Here is a 12,286-nt window from a genome sequence, read left to right on the forward strand (position 1 = left end):
AACTTCATTTCTTATTTCTCACTTTAAATTTTTAAAAATTAAAAAAAAAATGGGTAAGTAATAGAGATACACTATTCAGCCATAAAAAAAGAGATCCTGTCATTTGAAACAACATGGATGGAACTGGAGATCATTATGTTACGTGAAATAAGCCAGGCACAGAAAGACAAACATCACACTTTCTCACTTATTTGTGGGATCTAAAAATCAAAACAATTGAACTCATGGACATAGAGAGTAGAAGGATGGTTACCAGAGGCTGGGAGGGGTCATTGAGGAAGGGGAGGTGTGGGGTTGGTTAATGGGAACAAAAATATAAATTTCTCACTTTAATTGGAATGGTTCTAGTGTTTCTTCATTTAGTTAGATACTGACTTTTGGGTTATGTGTTAAGGATCTGTTCATCTATTCTGATTTTAAGAGTTCTAAGCAAGAATAGATGATGAATTTAATCAAATGCCTTTTTACCATTTGTGAAGATCATATGATTTTTTAGTTTTTATCTATTGGTAAATTATATTAGCACATTTCTTAATATGGAACCATCCTTGCATTCATTCATTCATTTACTCAACAAATATTTGTTGAGTGCCTATGATTTGCTACCAAGTATTTTATAAAAACTCTCATGAACAACGATAAGCTATAGGAAAATGAAGAAAAAAATTAAAGGTGATGGGTCTCTGTTTTGAAATTATAAAAATATTTACCTCTGACGTATAAAAATGTAGAGGTATGTATTGTCCAAAACTAGGGCAAAAAAACAGTAGGTCATCTTTTTAAATTGATGGGTAAATTTTTCTCTTCTTTTCTTTCTTTCTTTTTTTTTTTTTTTTTTTTGAGACAAGGTCTAACTCTGTTGCCCAGGCTAGGGTACAGTGGTGCAATCTTGGCTCACTGCAACTCCCACCTCCTGGGTTCCAGCAATTCTCCCACCTCAGCTTCCTGAGTAGCTGGGATTACAGGTGCACGCCACCATACTTGGCTAATTTTTGTATTTTTTCTAGAGATGTGGTTTCACCATGTTGGTCAGACTGGTCTCAAACTCCTGACGTGAAGTGATCCACCCACCTTGGCCTCCCAAAGTGCCAGGATTACAAACGTAAGCCACTGTGTCTGGCCAGATGGATAAATTTTGATAATGCTACCATTTTGAAACAGTCCAGTACTATATTACAATATCTGTCATTTAAAAAATAGTTCACAGATGCATGACTCCTCTCCCATCACAGGAGTCGAGTCGTCAGAGGCCTCTTATGGCTTTCCACAACTTATTGTCCCATATTTTTATGGCCAGTTTATGTGGGCACCCCATAAGCCTTTTTCCCAACATATTACCATACCTGTCTTTTTAAAAATAGTTCATAGATGCATTACTCCTCTCCCATCACAGGAGTCAAGAGGTACTGTTCTAAGTATAGAGGATAGCAAACAAAACATAAACATCACTGCCTTCACAGAGCTTACCTTATTGTGGAAGAGATAAATAAAATAAACACATAAATTGTATTGTATATTAGAAGGTTAAAATGCTCTGAAAACAAAAGGAGGAGGAAGTGACAGGGCATACTAGAGTTGGTGGTGGCTGAAATTTTTAATAGTGTGGTCACGAAAGCCTTCACTAAGAAGGCAATATTTGAGTGAATACCTGAAAGAGATGAGGAAGTGAGGTTCCAATGTTAGAAAGGTTTTTTTTCCCTTTGAGACAGAGTCTTGCTCTGTCACCCAGGCTGGAGTGCAGTGGTGTGATCTTGGCTCACTGCAACCTTGACCTCCTGGACTCAAGTGATCCTCCCACCCCAGCCTCCCAAGCAACTGGGAGTACAGGTGCGCACCACCATGCCCAGCTACTTTTTATATTTTTTGTAGAGATGGGTTTTTGCCATGTTGCCCAGGCTGGTCTTGAACTCCTGAGCTCAAGTGATCTGCCCATCTCAGCCTCCCAAAGTGCTGGGATTATAGGTGTGCACACCACACCCAGACTAGAAAGGTTAATCTAAGTGTATATTTAAAATGTCAAGATTTAAGACAGGAGGTAATCTTAGAAATATCAGTAAAGAACAAGTAACTATTCTTAGAGAAATCAGGGGAATTGTCCCAGGAATTAGTAAACGATTCCAAGTAATAGGTGGTATAGCGTAAGAACATGAGTTTTTACGTTGTGTATATTTTAGGTGTAAAACATGATGTTTTGATATACATATTCTCAGTAAAGTGATTACTACAGTCAAGCTAATTAATATATTTATCATCTCAGGTAGCATCTTTTGTGTATGTGGGGGTAAGAGCACCTAAAATCTACTCTTTTAGAAGATTTCCACTACTTGGTATAATATTAACTATAGTCCTCATGCTATCCCTTAGAGCTCTAGATTTATTCATCCTAAATAACCCAAGTTTCCATCCTTTGACCTGCATCTCTTCATCTCCCACCCCACCTCTAGCAACCACCATTCTTCTATTTCTATGTATTAGATATTTTTTAGGTTCCACATTTAAGAGAGATCATGCAGTATTTTTCTTCCGGTGTCTGGCATTTTTCACTTAGCATAATGGAGGACATGAGATTTTTTTTTAACTGGAAGTAAGGGACAGGCCCAGTGTTATAAAGGAAATGGGAGGAAAAAATAAAAACAGGCACCAACTGAGAAGACTATAGGGGAAGCAGTGTAGTCGGGGAGATCCAGATTTCAGTTAGATTAAGAAGTTGAGAATATTCAAAGAGGCTTAAGAGATAAGGGATGATGTACTATGTATTCCAGAGGAATAAGTGGCTGGGCATGGTGACTTACACTTGTAATCCCAGCACTTTGGGAGGCCGAGATGGGAGGATCACTTGAGCCCAGGAATTTGAGACCAGCCCGAGCAACATAACAAGACCCCATCTCTACAAAAAATAAAATAAAATAAAATAGCCAGGTGTGGTGGTGCACACCTGTGGTCCCAGACACTCAGGACGCTGAGTCGGAAGAACTGCTTGAGCCCAGGAGGTCGAGGCTGCAGTGATCCATGATCACACCACTGCACTCCAGCTTGGGTGACAGAGTGAGAACCTGTCTCAAAAATAAATAAATAATTTTTAAAAAGTAACAGAAGCAGAATTTAAACGTAAGTTTGATTTCAAAGGTTGAGTTCCCAAAAGGTTAAAAGTTTCCCAATGAATTTTTAAAGTTTTCCTTAGTTTACCTATTAAAATAACTTATTCTTTAAAACAAATTCAATTTGCACCCTGTGTAAAGAAAGGAACATCAATCCCTTTAAATTGTTTGGTCAGTGACATCATCCTACGTTTACTAATGTTTAACAAGTTAGGTCTTGAGCGCAATCAGTTAGAGGTCAATTAATATCCATGTCTATATTCCAGGTACTTGTTTAAAGTATTGCTGAAGAAATCTCATGCATGTGTCAGGAGTTGTTTTTCTGTTAAGATTCCTCATTGAGTCTTCTGTCTTGCAAGATATTAATGTGTGAGATTCCACCTAATTTGTCCCTTCTCTTGTCTCTTCTCTGAACCACTGTAGTATATAATTTTAATTTCCTTAAGAAGAAAAATTAGTGAGTTTAGTGAGTTGTTTCTGAATTGCCCTTCACTAGAACAGCAAATGATTTTAAGAACCACTTTAAAGTTCTACCCAGAAATTGTATTTAAATTTTGCATGTCATAATTTTTTCCTTTCTCAATTGGCATTTTAACCCTGGAAAAATAATATTTTGCCATGAAAATTCTAAACATTTCAGACTAAAGAAACAAATATTTGTATCTCTTCTTTGAGGTGACATGAGTTAACATGTGACGTTAAAGAAGATCTCAATTTGACCATCAGACCTGAGTATTACAGTAAAAGTGGGTGGAACTTTCTTTGTTGAATGGAATGCTTATTTACTTTGAGGCAGAGCATCTATAACTACCCCCTGAGAACCATACGTCTCTCACTTGTAGCATCTCTGATTATGAAGATCTGAATTTTCAAAATATAAATTAGGAGGCAGTTTTTTTTTTTGAGTGAAAATGTTAACCATAGTATTTAGATAGTAGCACCTGTAGAGCTCTATTTACAAATCTTTGTTTATATACAGATTTAATAAAGTAAAATATAACTCACAAACATGTATTGCTCCAAACACATTATATTGCAAAAACACAATTGCCTACTTTAAGCTTCTTACAAGAAATCTCAATTTGTTGCATTATTTATTTATTATGTATTTTCCTCATAACTTACTGCTTTCCCTCTGGCCATTCAAGCCATGAATTCACCAGATGTCCAATATTTCAAGTCTTCTATCTCATTTTAGAGAAAACGTCATAATTTACCTGAACCTTAGGCTGCATTTTCATTTCTTTGTTTATGGAAACCATATGCCACGCTATCCTATATATAGACATCAACTTCCATCAAAAAGAGAAAGCATGTAGAGTAAGAGATAGACTTTGTGTTGTGGTAAAAATACACATAGTATAAAATTTACCATTAGTGACATTTAGTATATTCACGATGTTGTGCAACCATCACCAGTATCTAATTCCAGAACATTTTCATCAACCCTAAAGGAAACGCCATACCCATTAAGCAGTTACTCCCCTCTTCTCCATTTCCCCAGCCCCTAGCAACCACCAATCTCCTTTCTGCCTGTATAGGTTTGCCTATTGTGGGCCGGGTGCGGTGGCTCACGCCTGTAATTCCAGCACTTTGGGAGGCTGAGGCGGGCAGATCACAAGGTCAGGAGACCGATACCATCCTGGCTAACACGGGGAAACCCCATCTCTACTAAAAATACAAAAAATTAGCTGGGTGTGGTGGCACGCATCTGTAGTCCCAGCTACTCGGGAGGCTGAGGCAGGAGAATCGCTTGAACCCGGGAAGGCAGAGGTTGCAGTGAGCCGAGATCGCCCTATGCACTCCAGCCTGGCAACATAGTGAGACTGCGTCTCCCACAAACAAAACAAAACAAAGATTTGCCTATTGTGGACATTTCATATAAATAGAATCCTATAATATGTGACATTTTGTCCCTGGTTTCTTTCACTTAGCATAATGTTTTCAGGATTCATCCATATAACAGTACTTTATTCCTTTATATGGCTGAATAATATTCCATTGTATGGATACAACACATTTTGTTTTGCTATTCATCAGTCGATGCACATTTGGGTTGCTTACACCTTTTGACTATTATGAATAGGGCTCCTATAAGCAAAACCATTATGTACATGTTTTTGTTTGAAAACCTGTTTTCAGTGTTCTTAGGTATATACCCAGAAGCGGAATTGCTGGGCCAAGTGGTAATTGAGATGAGACATTTAAAATGAAATCTTACTAAACCATGAAGTTGTCCTTTTGGGGAGGTGGGAGTCATATTGTTATTTCTCTTTTGTTTTGATAACACCTGAACTCCCACACCTCCCTAGAAAATGTGGTATGGAAATTTATAACAGAAGACTATAAGACGGCATCACCAACTCATACCCAACATGAGAACTAAACATTTTTTTATACAAATTGCCAACTGATATAAAGGCAGTTGAAGGTCCCCAACTCTAACAGGTGTACTGCTATGTTCCTTCAGAAAATGAAGGTTATAGTCAAGTAACCAAAGTGTTTCTGTATAGCTTTGGAGCCAGAAACCTTAGTCAGATTACGGGAGGTTGCCCTTGGACCACTCACTAAATTTCTCTGTTGTAGTTTCTCCATCTGTAAAATGGAGATAATAATCTCTGCTGCTCAAGATTGACATAAAGATAGGGCATAGCCTGGCACATAGTTGACAGTAAATATTAGTCTCTTTTCCCCATATATTCTTATATTCTTCAAATTAATTGTTCTCCAAGATAACAGCATTTTTCTTCTCATTTTCTCTTTCAGGCTAAAATTAAACTGCCAAATACAAACCCTTCTGATATTCAAATTGATATCCAGGAAACAATCCTTGACCTTCGTACTCCTCAGAAGTGAGTAAAACTTAGAACTGGAATAGTGTATTATAATATTAATGAATCTTCAGTCAATATTATCTTTTAAAATGTACATTTTGTATCACCCCTAAAGTCTGAAGAAAAGTGGAAAATTTTGTTAATCATTCAGATGTTTGATCTACATTAATATAAATATGTTTGGAAATACTTGGGCTTTTTTCTACTTTGCATCCATACATTTGGAGTGGGTTAATGCTATCAAAACACAATTCTTGACACCCAGATACAGTTTATCTATCAGAAAAAATAACTAGAAATGAAAACGCCATTAAGTTGTAAGTCTTATATGTGGTTTTTGTACATTGATTACATAAGGGAAGCAATACCTTTAAACATTTTTCATTTTGTGGGGCTCTAAGGTTAAATTTGATTGTTTTCATATAAATCAACAAAAACATCTTGCCATCAATTACTATCTAAATACCTCACTGCTTTGTGCACATCTTATCTGGATATAGAGCAGTGAGCACATATTGGTTCACTGCTGTGGTCCTAACTCTGTAACTCATGAACATTTCAAACTGGATTTGGGAGGCAGGCGGTTGCTGGCACATTTTCTTCCTTCCATTATCAGTACCTATAATTCTCCTTTGTTGAGCTTAGAACTTCAAGAAAATGACAAGGAGATCCCTCCTACAAAAGATTCCTATGTGTAAACAACCCAATATGCATATGTAGCTTAATCTTGGCTCCTGTAGTAAATGCATTTAACCCAAAATGGTCTACATATAAATATATATCAAATATTTTCTCATTATTTACATCATTTCGAAAATGTATCCTCACGGAACAATCATCTCATGTTATAAAAATTATATTCACTATTTCTGCTGTTTACTTCAAGGAGTATTGTACCCTTTTTGTTGCATTTTATACACGAATTTACTCTTCCACATAACCTTTACAAGGAAAATTGGTTAAACGAACATTCAATCTTCCATGATATTTGCAAGCTTGTTAAGAGCACACACATGTCTACACACCATGGAGTTAATTTCTGTTTCCCTAGCAGTTCTCACTGTCCGTGAGACTTTCATTTAGTGGGTTTTGATAGATATCTGTAATGACAGCAATGCCATAGCAGCTACCTAAAGATTGATGGAGACAGCAGAAATAGTGAATACAATTTTTATAACATGAGATGATTGTTCTGTGAGGATACATTTTGGGTTAGATGTACTTTTCCACATAGAACATGGGCTACACTAGGTCCTTTGGATCATAGTGTACTTATATATTAAATGTGCAGTGCAGAGAGGTACCATCTCTTAAGAAAACCTGCTTAACTAAGATAGAAGACAGAAGATAGAATTAAGGTTTTTAATCATGTTTCCTGAATACTTGAGAATCCTTTAGAGCCATACTTTTCTCTGAAATTGCATTATCAGGAATGTGTCTTGTTTTCGAGTTTATTGATATTCACACCTACTTTCTTTAGTTTCTAACTTTGACATCATATAACGCTATGTTTATCCAATCTGAGAAAGATTTGAGAGGACATTCTGTTCTTGTTATCTATAAGGCAGAAACAAGCGAATTTATTTTAACTGAATTGACCAGTGATTTCTGTCAAACAATAGTCAATTGCATTCAAATTATCAATAAAACCCAGGTATTTAGCATTATATAACCAAAATAAATAAAGCAGTTTACCAAATTCTTCACTTTTTTCAACTGGTTGTTTTGGCATGTAGATTCCCAACATGGAGTAAATGGAGAGGAGGAAAGATGGGGAAAATTGGATAATTTACCATGATCTCTTAAGTCTTCATATGAGATTTCATTATTTTTCTAAGTGAATTCTAAGAATTTCATAAATGAATACCTTGAATGTGATAATAAAAACACATTCTAAAGACAAATGTAAGCTAATTTTTGGTTGAGTGTTACTTTAGATTACTCACACATTTGCTGTGCTCCTTTAGTTCAGATTGGGAGTTGACTGATTTTCAAAGACTGATACCTAAAAAAGAAGTTTTCTAAATGAAATAATTGACTTGCAGCTCAGTAGCTATTTCTGCACTTTCTTTGAAAATAGTTATGTCTCTTTCAGTAAACCTTAAAAAGGTTTTTAACCCAGATATGTAAGTCAAATAATTTTGTTAATTATATAAGATAAAAATTTCATTATGCAAATATGCTGGAAACCAGGATGTCCTTTGCTTAAATCTCTTGTGGGCAACATCAACTTAAACTCTCTAATATAAATATAAGCATGTAAGTCTCTAAACTTGAGTTCACTGTAGAGATATTTTTTGTATTTATATTCATGTATTATTGTTGCATTTAATTTCTAATGAAAATTAACACTGGATGAACCTTTGATCACTGCCTAGACTATAACTTCTGAAAATGCAAATACATTGTCAATGTAAAAGTAGAGGTATTGGGTTTAAATGTTTGTTCATATCTTATAGTACTAATCTATGGTAATTATTCAAATGTTATTTTGTGGTGACCTGAATACTTGCTTCATTTATTTACTCACTCCTTCATTTATTTATTCACTCAACATTTATAAAGTCTTCCACTAGACACTAAGGGAGCACCGAGATAAGATACATTTCTGTCCTTCAATGAATTGTACATGGATAAGTATTTGGAGAATTTTTATTTTGTTTAAATATAAATCTCAGTACAGACAATAAGACAATAAAACAGGCGACGAAAATATTTCCCTTCTCCTAAGAGCCTGAATCAGTTGTACAGTTCTATTGTTCAACATTTTATTATGTGAAGCCATACTACTTAGAACTAGACAGAAATGCAGGCGTAGATGGATCATTCCAATGGCCACTAACTGTCTCTTTTGAATTTATTTCTCTCTGGACAGAGAAGTGCACATTATCATTGGAACTCCTTCTTCAGCTGATTTATAGTTGTATTTTCGTGCAATGAAGCTACAATACTAAGCTTTGCTTTCTTTTAAAAGTGAATATATTATCATTTATAGAATAAAGTATAAAGGAAATCTAAGTCTAGCACAACCTATATTGTAAACAGCTTTAAAGGATGGACTCTAAACGGTTTTTGCACTCACTTTTTTTTTCTGAGATGCCAAATATTACAGTCTACATTAAAATGCATTGCCACTTAATGGCAACGTGTTCAGATGAAGTGTTTCTCCTACCCCACATGGAATGGAACAAGAGTCACAGAAAATTTATCCTTCAGGTTCCATAAATGTGTAATAAATACTTTTAATGAACCCAGTCTTCTGAACTTAGGTTTTTGCAAAGGAATAAAGAAGGAATTGATTTTCAAGCATTTTGTTTTCAAATACAAACTAGTTCTCAATTCAAGAACCTAGTAAGTGCCCCTAAAAATACCATATTCCTTTACTTATTTGGATATTATACCTTCTAAAAGAGCATCCTGTCCACCTTTTATAGAGATACTCAGACCTTCTCTACTGAAAATGCGAGGTAGCAAGTGTTTCATGCATTTAATTTTCTTCCAAAACCAGCATGTGCTGACCCTATGCATAATTTAGATTCATGCCAATACGGCAGAATTATGGATGTCTCATCCCAGCAATGTATCTAAAGCATAAAACTATCCAGCAGCTGAACCATAAACCACAAAATAAACCTAGCAATCTATCACAGGGAAGTTTTGTCAATGTGTAGTAGAAAGAATCAGAAGTAAGGAGAGAGAAGCACTTTCATTGACTTGGTATTGAAATCATTCCCAGCCTCAGTTTCAAAAACTACACCCATGGTAGAGACTCTGCTTAAATCTATGTTAGCAGAAATGTTATAGAGCCATTCCAGTTTTCAAATTTGTATCCGTTGGCCACATTCCATCTATACATAAGTATGAGTGGCAACAGATCTGTCCAGCAAACTTAAAAGTAGCATAGTTCTATTTCTATGCCTGTAAACATAGCCTGAGACTATGTAAAATGAGGTCAATTCGGAAAAAAATAGGGGAGCCAAAACAACTGCTCGGATTTTTAAGTCCAAAAAAACCGGTATACTATTTGCATTATTTAGGCATATTTTTGATCCAATATTTACACTATCTAAATACTGGGGGGGGGGGGTTGGTTTCTAACATTCTAGTGGCATATGTTGTTTGTGATTGTCTTATTGAAAGTGATACATCATTTTAGGAAGCTAAGGTTTTATTTTGTTGTTGGCTTTTCTAGGAAGCTTTTGATAACTCTTCCTGAGCTGGTGGAATGTGCCAGTGCCAAGGCATTCTATATCCCAGAGACTGAAACTCTTGAAATCACCATGACTATGAAAAGAGAGTTAGATATTGCTAATTTCTTCTGAAACTGCATGAAAAAGATAAAAAGTGGTAAAATGGCATTGGTAACAATTAAAAAACTTTGGAAAAAAATGATTGTTTTCTATATTCTCTTTATTATTCTGACATATTTTGGAAAGGGACAAAATTCAATTCTAGTGATATTGTGACCATTTACAGTAATTTCAACTACTCTGTTAGGAAATATATTTCCTTGGCCAGGTGCAGTGACTCATGCCTGTAATCCCAGCACTTTGGGAGGCCGAGGCAGGCAGATCACTTGAGGTCAGGAGTTCGAGACCAGCCTGGTCAACATGGTGAAATGCCTTCTCTAATAAAAATACGAAAATTAGCTGGGCATGGTGACAGGTGCCTCTAATCCCAGCTACTCCATCTCAAAAAGCAAGCAAAAAAAAAAAGAAATATGTTTTCTCATATAAATAAACTATTCCATTTTTATAGTGATAGCTGAATAGAATATTTACAGGTTTAAAAAGTTAGAATATTTCATGGTCAATTACATAATTGAAATATGATCATGAAATGGTTGGTCCACTTATTTCAGTAGTCTGAAAAACGTATGCTAATTATTTACACTTACACTGTGATACAATCAGTTGCATAGCAATTGGTCATTATTATTACCAGAGAAGTTTATTTGGTTGCTTTTCCATTGATTTGATCAAATGATTTACAGTGTTCTCTGTTTAGGCTCTCACTATTGTTCTGGAATATGCAGGTAATAAATAGTTTGATGTACTGTACTATCAACATATTTACTTGAGTAAGGAACACTTTTGAGCATACAGTATTATAGTTGGCTTCTTCAGTTGTGCTTTTAATGCTTGGATATAGTTAGGTTAAAAACATTTTTTATATGCACTAATAATTGTTAGCATTGACTTTTTGGGTACTGTGTTTATATGTAGTCACTTGAAATCCTTCACTTTAAAATAAATATAAAGAAAAGTGTGGCACATTTACAAATTCTGTTTGCTCCCATTTCCTATCTTTCTTCTTAAATAGACATATCTATTTTAGGAATTGTCTCAATGTCCTCTTCTTCTTCTATACTGTACAGTTTATTTCAGAATTATTTATGAATAAATTATAAAGCTTGTGTGACTTTGCTTCATACATTATTGTAGAACTGTGGACTTACCAAGGAGTAAATTTTGAAAAGATGAACAATGAAAAGATGTTCATCACTTCTATATGAACTATTAAGGGAATAAATACTCTAGCAGATATTTTCTAGAGTTAATTATATATGTACAACTACCAAGCATCTAGTTTGTGACTAGATGAAATGATGAAATATAATGAAAAGACTGAGATTTTGGAAAAAAAAAATGGTTGTCTTAGAACACTAAGCTCTTGGCCGGGCGCGGTGGCTCAAGCCTGTAATCCCAGCACTTTGGGAGGCCGAGACGGGCAGATCACAAGGTCAGGAGATCGAGACCAGCCTGGCTAAATACGGTGAAACCCCATCTCTACTAAAAAATACAAAAAACTAGCCGGGTGAGGTGGCGGGCGCCTGTAGTCCCAGCTACTCGGGAGGCTGAGGCAGGAGAATGGCATAGACCCGGGAGGCGGAGCTTGCAGTGAGCTGAGATGCGGCCACTGCACTCCAGCCTGGGCGACAGAGCGAGACTCCTTCTCAAAAAAAAAAAAAAAAAAAAAAAAAAAAAAAAAAAAAAAAAAAAAAAGAACACTAAGCTCTTACAGAGAATTTGACATTTAAGCTACCAACACGACTTTCTTCTGTGGGGGCAAAAGCTGAGGGTGGGATTAACTGAAATAAGCTAGTATCTGTGAATTTAGGTCCATGATGTTGCAGGACCTAAAAAGCGTCCTACTTTGCTTTTTTAGCATCTTTTTAAAAGGCTATATTTTAAGAATTTAAGTTGATGCCCTAAATTTAAGCTATGGGGCAAGTCTAAGCAGTAACTGTATTAGTCAGGGGTCTCCAGAAAGACAGAATCAATAGGATAGAGAGAGATATATGGAAGGGAATTTATTAGAGGGATTGGCTTACCCAGTTATGGAGGCTGAGAA

At 35.7% G+C, this 12,286-nt stretch overlaps 1 protein-coding gene across 1 annotated transcript in view; it reads left to right on the top strand.

The window, feature by feature from the left end:
• The window catches only part of DNAAF6 (dynein axonemal assembly factor 6), a 37,641-nt gene extending 26,294 nt beyond the window's left edge, over positions 1 to 11,347 (top strand). Inside the window, exons 6-7 of the mRNA XM_005594303.5 lie at positions 5,865 to 5,950; positions 10,125 to 11,347. Of these exons, the coding sequence (XP_005594360.1) occupies positions 5,865 to 5,950; positions 10,125 to 10,254 (216 nt within the window). The 3' untranslated portion in view covers positions 10,255 to 11,347. The remainder of the gene's footprint in view (positions 1 to 5,864; positions 5,951 to 10,124) is intronic.
• Positions 11,348 to 12,286: the final 939 nt, after the last annotated feature.

This window comes from Macaca fascicularis, chromosome X (genome assembly GCF_037993035.2).
Source record: "Macaca fascicularis isolate 582-1 chromosome X, T2T-MFA8v1.1".
NCBI classification, from domain to species: Eukaryota; Metazoa; Chordata; class Mammalia; order Primates; family Cercopithecidae; genus Macaca; species Macaca fascicularis.